At 44.4% G+C, this 17,775-nt stretch overlaps 1 protein-coding gene across 2 annotated transcripts in view; it reads left to right on the top strand.

The window, feature by feature from the left end:
• LOC141047800 (uncharacterized) overlaps positions 1–5,767 on the top strand; it is a 42,769-nt gene extending 37,002 nt beyond the window's left edge. For both annotated transcript variants that reach the window (XM_073543117.1, XM_073543116.1), the window contains 2 exons: positions 294–412; positions 5,209–5,767. In XM_073543117.1, coding sequence (XP_073399218.1) covers positions 294–412; positions 5,209–5,340 — 251 coding nt within the window. In that variant the 3' untranslated portion in view covers positions 5,341–5,767. The remainder of the gene's footprint in view (positions 1–293; positions 413–5,208) is intronic.
• The last annotated feature ends 12,008 nt before the right edge of the window (positions 5,768–17,775 follow it).

The raw sequence follows: 17,775 nt of genomic DNA, 5'->3' as shown, positions 1-17,775 counted from the left end.
GATGTTGGCATTTTTCTGCTTTGTTGCAAAAGTGAAAACAAGAAGTTCAGCCATATTGGTTGTCACTATTGAGTTTTGTAAAACTGATACCCGGTCAGTATGTTTTATAAATCATTAAGTGTCAGTTTAAAAAAAAAATATATATATACAAATTAAAGTTTCTTTGTCAAAAGATATAAAAGATTTAGAACTCTAAAATTAGCTGTAATTGACATCCCCTATTTTTGCTATATCCCCCAATACATATTTTCCCTTCTCATCACTAAGCCTCTCTTATGGTGTGCCTACAACAGATGTCTATGAGGATAAATTTGAAAAAACTTTCCTAAAAGAAAAGGAAGCCGCATTTGAAGCCAATTTATGTTACCTTCATACCAGAGCATGCATCGGGGTGAAAAGAAACTCCTTTCAGGCAAGTGAAACCTCGCTGACTACAGACATTGATATTCAATAATTCTCTGTTGTCATCAGCCCTTAGAGAGTGTGTCAACACAAAATGACTGTTCAAACCAAGCACAGGCTCTTGGTTCACCATCGGGATTGCCGAACAGTTCAGTGCACCTTCCGACCTATTTGGTTTCCATAACTCCTCTCTCCTCTGTTTCCTTGCAATGAAGCAAGAGGAGGGTGGAGATCATTGCAAAATAAGTGGGTTGGAAGATGCACTGAATGATTCCAGCAGGCCAAGGGTGTACTAAGAATATGTGCTTGGTTTGAACAGTCATTTTTTTTTTTTTTTGCCAACAGGTTCCCTTTTATTCCATAAGCCAGTCAGAGATGTTAAGGACCATGACTCACTTTTAGATATAATCTACAAAAAATCATAAATAACTTTGCATTAACCTTGTTCTATTTATCTTCTGCTAGTTGTAAATGTGGTCATATCTTCTATTCTCATCTAGGACTGTAATCAGGTTTTGTGGTCTGTCTTGCAGAATGACTTCCAACACCTAGTGTTATATACGTATAATGTGATCTAAAATGCTTTTAGAAAAAAATTTAAATCAAACTTTTGTCTTCTGCAACTTCCATGCATTATTACAGTACACTGCAAGCAGCTTAATGCTGTTCAGTGTCAATCCTGACAGATGGATCCCTGCTAGGTCAGTCGCCCATTTCTCTTTTTCCTCTTCAGTATGCCCATCTAAACTCAAATCTAATAAAATTAACCAAACTCACATTAGAAGTTATATTACCATTCAGGAGAGGTGAGGGTCTATCACAAGGAGCTGTCAGGAGTGCCACTGAATGGAATCGAGCAGCTTGCAGTGTAATGTAATACATGCAAGCTGCAAAACAAATTATCAGTAGAGAGATGGGGAATCCAGTAGGGAAGAGTTCCTAAAACAGTAAATATTGAGTAAATGCATATGACTATACAGTGGGGACATGTATGCTATGCAACACACTGCGGAATAGGTTTTAATAATTTCAGTACAGTTCAGTACTATGCCATATAAGTGCTGAGTCACGTTGGAAGTGAACGCCTCTATAAAAATCAGAGACAAGATGGCTGAACCTGCATATTTCAGCAGGATTGGTTGACTGTTATGAATGAGTCACCGAAGGAGGAAAAAACAAAAATACAAGCTAAGTCCAGAAAACCGGAGAGGTTGGTAGCTATCGGATTGCAGACCCCTGATCCTATCCACAACAACTAACAGTAGCCGTGGGGGGTTCCTACGATGCCCTAGACCCCTCGATCACAGCCGGAGAACTAAATAGGCCTAAAGAAAGAAAGGGGAAATCTAAACTGCCCCAGAGCAGACCCCAAAGCAATAGGCAGCCCCCAACATATGACGGTGAAGCAAGATGAAAACAACACAGATAGAAAGATAGGTTGAGCAAACGATGGGGCCCAAGCTAACTAAAAAGGACAGGACAGAAAAGCTGCTGTCTGCAATCCATAAAAAACCCTACCAAAAAATGTCCCAACCGTCTGATAGGAAAAACAGGCCCTGAAGTCGCTAGGACTTCAAAATGACTATATCAGCACTCAGGTAAATTCTGAAGACAGAGCAAAGAGACAAACTGATCAGAGACAAAAATGGAACTCAGCACACGACCGACCGGGGATGGTTGAACTCCAAAAAACAAGGTATACAAAACAAAACTAATAAGTTCAATAGCAGAGCAAAAACTTATCTTTGGGAAGCAGGAATCAGACTGGTCTCCAAGAATCCAGCAGAGAAATCACCAGCGACTCAGAAGGGCATTGGCTGCCTTATATCCAGTCAGAAGTTCCTGTTACCCAGTCATCATCTACCAGATCAGGTGTTTGGTAATCAGCCTCACTAACTTCCTTCACCAGAAGTGGGAGTTCATCAGACATCGACGGTGAAGGGGAAAATGAACTCACAACAGTTGACCATATTATATGTATTTGGGGTCTCCTACTTCACTTGTCAATTGATGTTGAATGTTAGAAGTATTGAGATGTTTCATTTTTAACATCTGATCCTTTTGTTCTTGGGGAAAATGCACCGCTCTAGAGGCATCAGGCAGCAATTACTTAAATTTTCCAATTGAAAACAAATGAACTCCCTAATTAAGGAGTGTAATGCGGATGAAAACATGTCAAGGGGTTGCACAACCTCATTCACTAAATAAGACAAGAGCATGATGGTGGTTGATTGTTCACAGGCACGATACGTAGGGACCCTTACTATCTGATGCCATGATACGAGTTTTGCTAAATTGATAAAGTCTGCCTGCACAATGTCGATGGATCCCAAGCAGCTACCAGTATAATTAAAAGGGGTTTTCAGGACTCAAAAGGGGATAACCTCTCCCATATTAAATAACGCCCTTTTTGGAGATCACATTTCAGGAACCTTTTATAACTAGAAGATACATTGGTATAACATGTGCATAATGTGCACAAGACATGCATTGTGTTACGATAATTTATTTTTTCTTTTTAGCTTTTAATTGCATGTGAGATGGGTCAGGAAAGATGTTTCGATTTCTAATGACTCTACCTGGTTGCAAAAGTGAATGTACCGCTGACAAAGATAATTTTTAGGCCATTGCAGAAGATGAAATCAACGCCAAATAAGCAAATTATCTAAGATCGCCCTCTCGTTGCTCATTTTTACATTGGACAATGATTGGGAACCTTCGTTTCATCAAACTCTCCATTACGTGCTAGTATCACATAGAAAACGCCTTATAGTTAGTATGACAGAAGGGCTAATTAGCAGCAATCACTATCAGTAATCTGTAAAGACAACAGAAAGTGATAGGATTAGCGATCTTTACTGACCGTGACGTCTCTATGTAATCCCATCTTTCTCAGCTTTCAGTTCTAGTTTGCTTAAAATATTTGACTAAAACCTAATGAGTGGAATTATCTTCACTGTCATGGCAGCATGGGAGATGCTGATCACTATCATGCGTCTCACCCCCATAAATATCTTAAGGCCCCCATACACGTGGATAGCTGAACTCGCCAATCTAGACAGGTTCGGCCAACAGTCTATTCTGTATGGGGGTCCCGACCGATGACGTCTAAGGAGATGAGAAACTGGCAAGACTGTTTTGAACTGCTGATCCTTTTGTTCTCTGATGGATAAAAGGCACAGCCAGAGGTGTCAACAGAGCGAGTGCTCGTGTGCATGGGAGAGTAGTGCAGAATAGCTGCCACCAGAACGATCCGATGTACCATTGTTTACTCGACATCTGTCTAAAGTGTATTGAGGGCTTTAGATGGGGCAAAGGAGGAACCAGGTCTGACAGATTAAACCTGCCCATTGAAAGCTATATAAATTAAATGCACAGCCCTAAAAAGGGTGATCCAGGCCCCTAAAAAGTACCAAAACCTGAAGCAACACCAAATGAGTGCGCTAGAACACATGTTGAAATCAGTGTAATGAAGGTGCGTATCTGTGAGGTAGGCGGTCCGAGGTGTCTCCCCGGCGGCTACATTTTGCCGCCCACCGGACTGGGAGATGGCCGTTTTCTGAGTTGGCTGTAAAACTGATGGCTGGCTCAGAAAAGGTGCAGCGCGCCAGCTCACAGTGGTCAACTGTACTGGCATCTTCCAAATGCTAGTACAATTGAAGCTCTGACTGCTGGGTCAGGGCGGCGTCAGCAGAGTAATCAGGTCATATGATCACGCTGCTGATGTCACTTGGCGCTGCTGCAGAGGCGCATACCACCGTGGTAAGGGGGATAGGGAGAAGAAATTATATTTGAGGACATAGTTTGGGGGAGGGGTGAGGGAGATGAAGTAAGATTTCAGGACACAGTTTAGGGAGGGAGAGAAGAAATAAGATTTGAGGACAGTTTGGAGAACGAGGGAGGGATGGGTGCAGACACAATATGGTGAGTGGAGGGGGATGGGTGTGGACATATTATGAGGAGCAAGAGGAAGAATGTAAGCGAACAGTATAGTGAGAGTGATGGGATGGGTGCAGTCACAGTATGGGGAATCGAGGGGTGATGTGTGAGGAGACAGTATGAAAAGTGAGGGGGTAAATGGTAGACAGCCGCGAGACAGGCAGCAGCAGTGACTCGAACATATTTTTCGAGCACGTCGAAGACACTCAGCACACGAGCATGCTCAGATATCGCCTTAAACGAGCACATTCGCTCAACACTAGTACCTACGCATTACACTATCAACATATGCTTCAGCTTGTTTCTTTGGCATCCCTTAATACATGTAAAACATGTGTCCTAATCTGGATGGTGTTATTCAGCGCCTTACACTTACACATAGTAAGAAGAGAGACAAATGCGCCAAATTAACTGCAATATATAGAATTCCTCCAGGAATCAAATGGAGTAGAGGTGCGCTAAATACTGCAAAGTTTTGGAAAAGTCACATTTAATGAATCAGTCTAAAACATCTGGAAAAGCCAGACTGATGTAAAAATCAGAAAGCAAGCTAAACGTCATAAACCACAAAGTCACTAATTTAGTACTGGTGGAAATGCAATGATAAATTGGACCCTATTAGCATATTTTGTGTAAATATCCCTTTAAGGAACCCTTTACTATATTATTTTACCCATTGCTACCCCAAATGTTCCAATCAGGGGCAGTTTTTTTTTTTTTTTACAGTTTGTAGTTTATAGAAGTGCAGGAAGATGTCATATTACAACTTTTGGGGTTGACGAGATGGGGTCTCGTTTTCTGCTCGCTTGCTGGCAACCTCTATATAAAATGGGAAAACCTAATTATAAACTGTTTTTGTCATTTCAGGGACAGATACAGAAATACGAAGATGGGATAATTGAGGAGTTTATCACAAATCATGGAGACAAAGTCCGCCATGCCAAGCCAATGGCCGCAGAGGGTAGCGAAAATCTCAAAAACACAAGGGATGAACTCTAAGAATATAAAAAACCTTATGGTCTATTGCCTTACAACACGTTGTAAAAAGAAAAAAAAAGGACCATATGACCCATATCGACCGATCACAGTTCAGCTTTCATTTCTAACCCCTTCCTGACTATACACCGCTACTTTTTAAGCAAAAGTCTGGTGAAAAACTGACATTTAAGAGCTCAGCTCCGATCGCTGCTGTTTGTTACATGCAGATGCTGGCTGATTAACAACTCTACTGGTTATGGTGCAGGCTCAGCTGCTGAGCCCACGCCAAAAACCTGCACCTGGCGTGTGACGTACATACACATCACTTGAGGAAGGTGTTAAAGGGCCAATATGGACCCCTAGGATTGCTAACCCCTACATTTGGCAAATGAGATGCAGTTTTCCTCCTCTGTGAAGTAGCTATTTGTATAAATTTGTAAAAACTATATCTTATCTAGTATATGACTCAAATTGTTGTCATCTCCCATTGACTATAATATTAGAATAATAGAGTGTAATAATAGCTGGTAGACCAATCCATGGAAAGTAGCAGGGGTATGACGAGCGATTTATACAGACCGAATAGGGTGATGAAGGCGGACCTCTCCTGTGCCTTCTTGGACATAGGAATCTGCCAGTAACACTGACTCAAGTCAATGGTTGTCAAGTAACGGGCGCTAGCTAAGTGATCCAGCTGCTCATCAATACGTGGCATTGCGTAGGCATCAGATGGCATCTGGTGGCTGTGATGGCATTTAGCCTCCTGTAGTTCACACAGAGTTGGGTTGTCCAATCCTTTTTCGGGACCAGGACTACAGACGAGGCTAACGCATTTTTGGATAACCCCCAGGCATAGACTCGGTCTACCTGGTGGAAGGCTAGCTGCATGTTCCCTGGTACACAAGTGAAGATGGTCAGGTAGGGCCAGAATACTTCTCACAGATGAGACGTCTAGTCCATGGAAAGTTGCACGTTAAATTTTGCATCCTCAAATCGACCCGCTTTCCCAGGCTGAGGTGTTGTGAGTTCATTTTCCCCTTCATTAATGAGGCCCGAGGAACTCCCTCTTCTGGTAAAGAAAGGTAGTGAGCCTGATTGTCGAACACCTGAGGCTGATAATGATGACTGGCTGAGTGGAGTTACGGACTGGATATAAGGCTGCCGACGCCCTTCTGCCCTGCGGGTGATTTCTCTGTGGGATCCTTGGAGACCAGTCTGAATTCCTGCTCCTCCAAAGCTAAGATTGCTGCTCGGCCTTTTGCTTTTGTGCTTTGACTTTGTTTTTGCTTTGTTTTTCTGGATTTCTGCCATTCCCTGCTGGGGTGTGCTGAATTGATTTAGCTCTGTCTTCTGAAAATACCTGAGTGCTGATTCAGTTTTTGAAGCCTAGCTGCTTCAGGGCCTTTTTCATATCAGCTGGTTGGCTTATGTCTTTGATAGGGTTTTGGCAGATTGCAGACAGCAGCCTTCCTGTCCTTTCCTATCTAGGTAGTTTTGGGGCCCCGTCTTTGCTCAGTCTATCTTTCTGTCTGTGTTAGTATTTTCATCTTGCCTCACCGTCATTATATGTTGGGGGCTGCCTATTGCTTTGGGGTCTGCTCTGGGGCAGTTTAGATTTCCCCTTTCTTTCTTTAGGCCTATGTATTTCTCTGGCTGTGATCGAGGGGTCTAGGGCATCGTAGGAACCCCCCACGGCTACTGCTAGTTGTGTTGATAGGTTCAGGGGTCTGCAATCTGATAGTTGCCAACTTCTCTGGTTTTCTGGACTTAGCTTGTATTTCTGCTTTTGCCTCCTACGGTGACTCATTCATAACAGAATCACCCGCCTTACCGCAGATTCTAGGGTACTCAATAGCAGGAAAGAATTGTAAAAAAAAAAAAAAAAAAAGTGTGTATATTTTTTCCTCTATATCTCTGAGGCCGTAGGGGGAATTTTTTTTTTCTCTCAATGGAGATAAAGCAATTGTCTGATCGTGTGGAGCAGCTCGCTGCGGAAGTGCGGGGAATTTCCACCTACCTTGCTCATTCACATGCTGCTGAACAAAAAGATTCCTACACCTGATGTATTTTTTGGGGATCGGTCTAAATTTTTGAATTTCAAAAATAATTGTAAATTATTTTTTGCCTTGAAGCCTAACTCGTCAGGGAGCTCCGCGCAGCAGGTTAAAATTGTCATCTCTTTGCTGCGTGGTGATCCCCAGGATTGGGCGTTTTCTTTGAAACCAGATGATCCTATTCTGGCTAATGTGAACGCATTCTTTCAAGCTTTGTGGTTGTTGTTTTACGAACCTAATGCCATTGATCAGGCTGAAAAGACCCTGCTGGCATTGAGCCAGGGTCGTGATTCTGCAGAATTGTACTGTCAAAAATTCCGAAAGTGGGCAGTACTTACTACCTGGAATGATAATGCCTTGGCTGCTCTCTTTCGGAAGGGTTTGTCAGAAGCCGTAAAAGATACTATGGTGGGATTTCCTGTTCCCTCTGGTCTTGACGATTCTATGTCATTAGCCATTCAGGTTGATTGGCGTTTGCGTGAACGCAAAGCTGCACGAGAGGTGTTGCCACCTGTTGAACAAATGTCTGAACCTATGCAATGTGATAGAGTTTTTTCCAGAGACCAGCGTCAGGAGTTCAGAAGGCGTAATAAGTTGTGTTTTTTCTGTGGAGATGCCTCGCATATTATTTCTGTCTGTCCCAAACGAGAGAAACACGTTTTCTGTTGGGGGTGTTCAACCTAAGTTTCTTCTGGCTATTACTCTGATCTGCTGCTCCCTGTCCACATTTTCCGCCAAGGCTTTTGTGGATTCGGGAGCAGCCCTAAACCTAATGGACTTGGATTTTGCTAAACGTTGTGGATTTCCGATGACACCTCTGCAGACGCCTATCCCTTTGAGGGGAACTGATGCTACTCCTTTGGCTAAAAATAAACCCCAGTTTTGGACCCAGGTGGTAATGCGGGTCGCCCTAGACCATCAAGAAAATTGCAGATTTCTGGTGTTGCATAATCTGCATGATACTATTGTTCTGGGGTTTCCCTGGTTACAGATTCATAATCCAGTTTTGGATTGGAAATCTGTGTCTGTGGTGAGTTGGGGTTGTCGGTGTGCCTTTAGTGAGGCTCCGGTGTTTTCCACCTCTCCTCAGTCGCATGATGTTCCTGATTATTTGGCGGACTTTTATGATGTATTTAGTGAGAATGAGTAGGCGTCTCTGCCTCCTCTTAGGAGTTATGACTGTGCAATTGAACTGAGCCCGGGGTGTAAATTTCCCAAGGGTTGGCTCTTCAATTTATCTGTACCCGAGCACGAGGCTATGCAATCCTATATTAAGGAGGCACTGGAGAAGGGTCATATTAGACCATCCTCGTCACCCTTAGGTGCCGGGTTTTTTTTGTAGCCAAAAAGGATGGATCATTAAGACCTTGTATTGATTATCATGCCCTCAACAAAATTACTATTAAATATCAGTATCCGTTACCCCTGATTTCTGATCTATTCTCCAGAGTTGAAGGTGCTTGCTGGTTTACCAAGCTTGACCTCAGGGGGGCATATAATCTTATTCGCATTAAGCATGGGGATGAATGGAAGACGGCGTTTAATACTCCGGAGGGACATTTTGAGTACCTGGTGATGCCTTTTGGGCTCACTAATGCCCCTTCTGTCTTCCAGTGCTTCATGAACGATATTTTCCAAGATATTGTCGATAAATTTTTGATTATCTATCCGGATGATATTTTGATCTTCTCCAAGGATTGGGATTCTCATGTGGAACATATTCGGACTGTGTTCCGGATCTTGAGGGAGAATTCCCTGTATGTCAAGGGATCTAAATGCCTTTTTGGAGTACAGAGGATTTCTTTTTTGGGATTTAGTTTGTCCCCGTCAACTATTGAAATGGACCCGGCCAAGGTACAGGCCATTCACGATTGGGTTCAGCCCACTTCTTTGAAGGCCCTCCAGAAGTTTTTGGGGTTTGCTAATTTTTATTGGAAATTTATAGCAAAATTTTCTAGTATTGCCAAGCCATTGACTGATTTGACTAAAAAGGGTGCTGATGTGTTAAATTGGTCTCCGGAGGCTGTTTCTTCCTTTCAGGAGCTGAAGCGAAGATTCACCTCCGCCCCGGTTTTGCGGCAACCTGATGTCTCACTTCCATTCCAGGTAGAGGTGGATGCTTCTGAGATTGGTGCAGGAGCTGTTTTGTCCCAAAAGGATCCTGTAACATCTAAAATGAATCCCTGTGCTTTCTTTTCCCGAAAGTTCTCTCCATCTGAACGTAACTATGATGTGGGGAATAGGGAACTGTTGGCCATGAAATGGGCATTTGAGGAGTGGAGACATTGGTTGGAGGGAGCCAAGCATCAAGTCGTGGTCCTCACTGACCACAAGAATTTGATTTACCTAGAGTCGGCTAAGCGCTTGAACCCTAGACAGGCTAGGTGGGCCTTGTTTTTTACGTTTTGATTTTGTGGTTTCTTTTCTTCCTGGAACAAAGAATGTCAAGGCAGACGCCCTCTCTAGGAGCTTCCTTGCTGATTCTCCTGTGGTGACCAAGCCTGCTACCATCTTAGGTGAAGGGGGAGTTCTTTCTGCCATCTCGCCCGATTTGAGACGTGCTCTGGAAGAGTTCCAGGAGGACAAACCTGAGCGTTGTCCCAGTGGAAAGTTGTATGTTCCTGACCAGTGGAAGAAGAGAGTGATGTCTGAAGTTCATTGCTCTGCTTTGGCTGGTCATCCAGGTATTTTTGGTACTAGAGATCTGGTGAGTCGGTTTTTTTGGTGGCCCTCCTTGTCTCGTGATGTCAGGAATTTTGTGCAGTCCTGTGGGACGTGCTCCCAGTCTAAATCGTGTTCTCGCTCTAGTGGGTTGTTGATGCCTTTGCCTGTCCCTAAGAGGCCATGGACCCATATTTCAATGGATTTCATCTCTGATATGCCTGTCTCTCAGAGGATGACTGTTATTTGGGTGATTTGTGATAGGTTCTCTAAGATGGTTCATCTTGTACCACTCCCTAAGTTGCCGTCTTCCTCTGAGTTGGTGCCCCTGTTTTTACAACAGGTGGTTCGTTTGCATGGGATTCCGGAGAACATTGTATCTGACAGAGGAGTCCAGTTTGTGTCTAGATTTTGGAGAACTTTCTGTTCCAGGCTGGGAATTCAGTTGTCCTTCTCCTCTGCTTTTCACCCTCAGACCAATGGGCAGACAGAGAACAAACCAGACCTTGGAGTCATATTTGAGATGTTTTATTTCTGCTGATCAGGATGATTGGGTTTCATTTTTGCCCTTGGCCGAATTTGCTTTGAATAATAGAGCTAGTTCTGCCACTTTGATGTCACCTTTTTTTTGTAACTTTGAGTTTCATCCTCGATTTTCTTCAGGGCAGGTGGAGCCCTCTGCCTGCCCAGGTGTTGACACTGTGGTGGAGAGAATGCACCAGATCTGGGACCAAGTGGTGGATAAGTTATCTCTCTCCCAGGAGAAGGCCTAGCGGTTTTCCAACCAACATAGGACCATTGGTCCCCAGTTTAAGGTTGGTGATAGTGATGGGCGAGTCCTAAATTACTCGGAATCGCTTGACTCTAGCGAGTCCGAGCCCAGGACTCGCTACTCGTTGCGAGTCTAGCGAGTCCAATGTTAATGAATGGGGAAGCGAGTCTTAGCGAGTAATGTGCGATTTACAAATCGCAGATGTGTCTCGGAAAGCGCTTGCATTGGCGATTTGTAAACCCCACTCGCAACAGTTTGTTGCTGCTGTGTCCGAGTCCAAACTCGCATTTGTTTGTCTTATTTAGCGCCGATGAGGCGAGGGAAGCGATTTTCTCTAGCACACACCATGCTTTGAGCAAACAGGAAATAATCCGAGTCGAGTTGACATACGCACACACACACAGAGCAATCATGGCCCGTGTCACTGTCAACACGCTGCAGTTGATTGATCTGGTGGAGGCTCGGCCCCTGCTTTGGCTCCCCACTGACCCTGCCTATGGGCATAACATCCAGCGGACTACAGCCTGGAGGGAGATCGCTCAAGTGATGTTCCCTGCACTGCTACGGCCACGACCTCGTCCCTTTGCAACCTCTTTTTTGGGAAATTGTGGTTTTTGTGACATTGTTGACAAATGCAGTCACCGAGATGGAGTTAGGTGGTGCTGTAGGCGTCACTTGCTGGCGGGGTAAGTGTGTGTGCTGACACCTAGCAGTGAAGCTGCACACTAGTCCCTGCACTGTGCACTGCACTGTAAGGCTTGATCCTCCCTGCCTGCCTGCCTACAGTCTACACAGTACTCCTCTGTCCTCCTGGTAGCTCTCAGAAGAGCTGTTTGGGTTTAATATAAGGAATCTTGAAGTTTCCCTACACTAACTGACAATCCCTATGATCTGCTCAAGCATCTACCTCACCCTGCTCTATCTCAGATCTCTCAGGAATGTAGAGGAAATGGCGGTGGAAAAGGCTTATATACAGGCTCGCCTCTCATACATGACAAAGGCATCACGATGGACAGAAGCCAATCATAGCCCTGCCACAACCAACATTACTGAATATGATTGGCTAACATGCTTGTCCATCTAAAAAAGTTTTCTGACCTAACACGCTAGGCTGTCTCGGAAGCTTTGTAGGAACATAACAGATACTATATTTGCGAGTCCCGAATCCAGTATACAGGACTCGGGATTCGTAGACTCGCTCAGACTCGCTCACAATCGCTGTGTGTTGACATAGGCTGTCTTGGAAACTTGTAGGAACATAACAGATTCTGTATAAGCGAGTCCCGAATCCAGTATACAGGACTCGGAATCGTAGACTCGCTGTTGACAGCAATGTGATATAGCGAGTCTAGCGAGTGAGAAAAAAAAACTCTGACAAAACTAGGATTGCCATTGACTTGCATTGGACTCGTTACTGTGCGAGTAATCACTGGGAGACTCGCCGAGTAACGAGTCCAGCGAGTCCCTTACTATTCGCCGAGTAACGAGTCCTAGCGAGTAGACTCGCCCATCCCTAGTTGGTGATATGGTGTGGTTATCATCAAAAAATATTGCTATGAAGGTGGCTTCTCCTAAGTTTAAGCCTAGATTTATTGGACCTTACAAGATTGTGGAGATTATTAATCCGGTCTCTTTTCGTTTGGCTCTTCCTGTCACATTTAAAATCCATAATGTGTTCCATAAATCTTTGTTGAAGAGGTTTGTTGAACCTGTTGTTCCGGGGGTGGCACCTCCAGACCCTGTATTGGTTGAAGGTAACATGGAGTATGAGGTAGAGAAAGTACTGGATTCCCGTCTGGCTAGACGGAGACTCCAGTATTTGGTTAAGTGGAAGGGTTATGGTCAGGAGGATAATTCCTGGGTCTCTGCCTCTGATATTCATGCCAAACGATTGGTGCGTGCCTTTCATCGGGCTCACCCTGATCGCCCGGGTGGCGTAGATGAGGGTTCGGTGACCCCTCCTCAAGGGGGAGGTACTGTTGTGAGTTCATTTTCCCCTTCATTACTGAGGCCCGAGGAACTCCCTCTTCTGGTAAAGAAAGGTAGTGAGCCTGATTGTCAAACACCTGAGGCTGATAATGATGACTGGCTGAGTGGAGTTACGGACTGGATATAAGGCTGCCGACGCCCTTCTGCCCTGCGGGTGATTTCTCTGTGGGATCCTTGGAGACCAGTCTGAATTCCTGCTCCTCCAAAGCTAAGTTTGCTGCTCGGCCTTTTGCTTTTGTGCTTTGACTTTGTTTTTGCTTTGTTTTTCTGGATTTCTGCCATTCCCTGCTGGGGTGTGCTGAATTCATTTAGCTCTGTCTTCTGAAAATACCCGAGTGCTGATTCAGTTTTTGAAGCCTAGCTGCTTCAGGGCCTTTTTCATATCAGCTGGTTGGCTTATGTCTTTGATAGGGTTTTGGCAGATTGCAGACAGCAGCCTTCCTGTCCTTTCCTATTTAGGTAGTTTTGGGGCCCCGTCTTTGCTCAGTCTATCTTTCTGTCTGTGTTAGTATTTTCATCTTGCCTCACCGTCATTATATGTTGGGGGCTGCCTATTGCTTTGGGGTCTGCTCTGGGGCAGTTTAGATTTCCCCTTTTCTTCTTTAGGCCTATGTATTTCTCCGGCTGTGATCGAGGGGTCTAGGGCATCGTAGGAACCCCCCACGGCTACTGCTAGTTGTGTTGATAGGTTCAGGGGTCTGCAATCTGATAGTTGCCAACTTCTCTGGTTTTCTGGACTTAGCTTGTATTTCTGCTTTTGCCTCCTACGGTGACTCATTCATAACACTGAGGCCAGCAAATCCACCAGGACTTCCAATTCGCCTTCGTCGGGAAGGCTACACACAGGAAAGGCACAGGCTTCCCAGTCCTGATTAGCTTTCATCATGTTGGCATGGAAGATTTTCAGCCTTTTCCTGGTGTGGTCAATGGTGTCCAAGTAATTCACAGAAATTGAGTCGCTGATGCACAAGGTATAGAAGTTCTGAGGCCACTTGAAGCTTGTTTTGGGTCATTGTGACTATGACACACACTTCGTATACCTGCTCCCAGGTTTTCTAGTCGTACCATATCTTCTGGCTGGCCTAGGCCAGCATCATATTCTCATGCACCAGCTGCTCCATGACTGCATTTTGTTATGGAGTCGTATGACATACTTAATGTTGAACACTTCGGGGGTGTTGAGTTCCCCTTCCCAGGATTCCCTTACCAGATCAAGAGGCCCTAGGACTAGTCTGCCATACAGGACCTTGACGGTTGAAGGGGGAGAACCCCATTGAGGCCTGTCGTACCTGTTAGCAAACAGCAGGTGTAGGAGGTACTGCTCCCAGTCACGTCCATGGGACTCATCCAGTATCTTAAGCATTTGCTTAAGGCTACCATTGAATCGTTCACACAAACTATTGGTCTATGGGTGATACAAACTTTATCAGGTCTGCATTAAACAAGACATTAACTGAGTCCCCTGATATGTAAGAATCTCTGTTGGAAATAATAATCGAGAGTATATGGCAAAAAGGGCATCTGCCACCTTATCGGTCCTGAGGACAGAGCCACTGCGTTCACGTACCATAGTCTGCCAGAGTAAGGATGAAATGTTTTCCAGAGGTGCTGGAGATGTCCACAGCAATCCTCTGGAAAGGCTCCTCTATCACCATCAAAGGAATCATGGAAGTTTGGGGTAGGTCCCCAACTTCCCCACTCTGACAAGTGATACAGAAGCGACAGTAGTTGGCAACATCCATTTTTGGCCAATAAGAGTTGTTGGGACAGCTGGGACCCAAGTGTCCAGCTTGTGGGATCTCATGGGAACGGCCAGTTGTCTTTCCCTCAGCCACTCTCCTGTTGGGGGTTACAGGGATCTGTGACAAAGGCAGGCAAGGGCCATAAATCTGTCACCTACCCCATTCTTCTGAAAGTTGAGGAATGGAATGGGGTCTGTGATCTATGACCAACTTTAATTACCTGTTTTTGCAGAGGTGGGTGTAAAGGGTACTTCACATATTGCGCGATAGTTAGCGAGATCGCTGAAACGTCACAGGTTTTGTGACGCGCCAGCGATCTCGCTACGTGTGACACATAGCGGCGACCGGCCCCCCCACTGCGATATCGCTGATCGTGCTCGAATGTCCTAGGCCATTTTTTTGATTGTTGGTGTCCCGCTGGCCAGCATGCATCACTGTGTTTGATGCCATAACGATGCGCAATCTCGTTGGCGACTCAGAACTCCGGGACGCAGGCGTGAGTCGTCAGAATCGCTGCTGTGTGACAAGGTCCCAACGACCGCCGAGGTCGTTATACGGATCGCCGCATCGTTACTGCGTCGTTGAGTAGATCGGCCTATTTGACAGCTTACTAGCGATCATATAGCGATGCACCAGCGATCCTTACCAGGTCGTATCGTTGTCGGGATCGCTGGAGCGTCGCTATGTGTAACGGGACCCTTAGAGTGTCTCAGCCGCCGCAGTTAAGGGTTATCTGGAGGTCATGGAGCTTAATATTCCTCCACTTAATCCATGCTCCAATGTGAATATGAGAACTATATAGATTTTACAATTATATTTATAAGGCCTGTTTCACACATCAGTTTTTCACAGGGCTGTGGAGTCGGTAAGCCAAACCTGCGTCTCCGACTCCTCAATTTCCCTTACACCGAGTCCAACTCCGACTCCCACATATATTGCTTATATTTAAGTGAAAAATTTATTGTAGTACAATGTGAACATCAGACATTTAATCATTTCTATGATCCAATAATCAAGATATTTAGATAGAACACAATATCTATTTATTGGAATATAACTTTAGAACACAAAAAAACTGTAATAAATGGTAAATATGTAATACACTGTATACATGTACATATATACGGTACAGACCAAAGTTTGGACACACCTTCTCATTCAAAGAGTTTTCTTTATTTTCATGACTATGAAAATTGTAGATTCACTCTGAAGGCATCAAAACTATGAATTAACACATGTGGAATTATATAATTAAAGTGTGAAACAACTGAAAATATGTCTTATATTCTAGGTTCTTCAAAGTAGCCACCTTTTGCTTTGATTACTGCTTTGCACACTCTTGATGAGCTTCAAGAGGTAGTCACCAGAAATGGTCTTCCAACAGTCTTGAAGGAGTTCCCAGAGATGCTTAGCACTTGTTGGCCCTTTTGCCTTCACTCTGCGGTCCAGCTCACCCCAAACCATCTCGATTGGGTTCAGGTCTGGTGACTGTGTAGGCCAGGTCATCTGGCGTAGCACCCCATCACTCTCCTTCTTGGTCAAATAGCCCTTACACCGCCTGGAGGTGTGTTTGAGGTCATTATCCTGTTGAAAAATAAATGATGGTCCAACTAAACACAAACTGGATGGAATAGCATGCCGCTGCAAGATGCTGTGGTAGCCATGCTGGTTCAGTATGCCTTCAATTTTGAATAAATCCCCAACAGTGTCACCAGCAAAGCACCCCCACACCATCACACCACCTCCTCCATGCTTCACGGTGGGAACCAGGCATGTAGAGTCCATCCGTTCACCTTTTCTGCGTCGCACAAAGACATGGTGGTTGGAACCAAAGATCTCAAATTTAGACTCATCAGACCAAAGCACAGATTTCCACTGGTCTAATGTCCATTCCTTATGTTCTTTAGCCCAAACAAGTCTCTTCTGCTTGTTGCTTGTCCTTAGCAGTGGTTTCCTAGCAGCTATTTTACCATGAAGGCCTGCTGCACAAAGTCTCCTCTTAACAGTTGTTGTAGAGATGTGTCTGCTGCTAGAACTCTGTGTGGCATTGACCTGGTCTCTAATCTGAGCTGCTGTTAACCTGCGAGTTCTGAGGCTGGTGACTCGGATGAACTTATCCTCCGCAGCAGAGTTGACTCTTGGTCTTCCTTTCCTGGGGCGGTCCTCATGTGAGCCAGTTTCTTTGTAGCGCTTGATGGTTTTTGCCAATGCACTTGGGGACACTTTCAAAGTTTTCCCAATTTTTCGGACTGACTGACCTTCATTTCTTAAAGTAATGATGGCCACTCGTTTTTCTTTACTTAGCCGCTTTTTTCTTGTTAGAATTTGTATTATAACAGTCTATTCAGTAGGACTATCAGCTGTGTATCCACCAGACTTCTGCACAACACAACTGATGGTCCCAACCCCATTTATAAGGCAAAAAATCCCGCTTATTAAACCTGACAGGGAACACCTGTGAAGTGAAAACCATTTCCGGTGACTACCTCTTGAAGCTCATCAAGAGAATGCCAAGAGTGTGCAAAGCAGTAATTAAAGCAAAGGGTGGCTACTTTGAAGAACCTAGAATATAAGACATATTTTCAGCTGTTTCACACTTTTTTGTTAATTATATAATTCCACATGTGTTAATTCATAGTTTTGATGCCTTCAGAGTGAATCTACAATTTTCATTATCATGAAAATAAAGAAAAGGCTTTGATTGAGGTGTGTCCAAACTTTTGGTCTGTACTGTGTGTATATATACACACACACAAACACACACACTATGACTTATCTCGGCTAAGATAAAGCCTAGATCCTCAGGCTACATTCACACTATGGGCGTAGCCAGGATCAAACCTGGGGGGGGGGGGGGGGGCAGAACCTCATACTGTTCTGCAGAATTTCATACTGCACACCTCAGCTGCTGCAGAACCTCATACTTCGCACCCCTACACTTGAAAATAAAGCCTGCACCTTAAGAAGATGTGATGATGAATGCAGTCTATTTATTCCAACTATCAATTGATGTTGATGTGTTACTGAAGATGAGCAATGCCTGTCCTGGGCGTCCTTTTGGGCAGCTATGAGGTGTACCTGACTGGTGCTAAAAAAAAAAAAGGAGTGTTAGTCTGTGTGCTATCCGGCTTTCATTCTTTTTGGTACAGATACGATATGGATAGACAGATATGGATAAATGGATAGATAGAGCAGATTTCTAATCTGCTTTTGCTATTGAAAACATTATCTATGAGCT

Source organism: Dendrobates tinctorius, unplaced genomic scaffold, assembly GCF_039654945.1.
Source record: "Dendrobates tinctorius isolate UK_male_01 unplaced genomic scaffold, ASM3965494v1 ptg000129l, whole genome shotgun sequence".
Classification (NCBI taxonomy): Eukaryota; Metazoa; Chordata; class Amphibia; order Anura; family Dendrobatidae; genus Dendrobates; species Dendrobates tinctorius.
The sequence above is the reverse complement of the archived record's forward strand: the minus strand, read 5'-3'. Positions and strand labels throughout refer to the sequence as shown.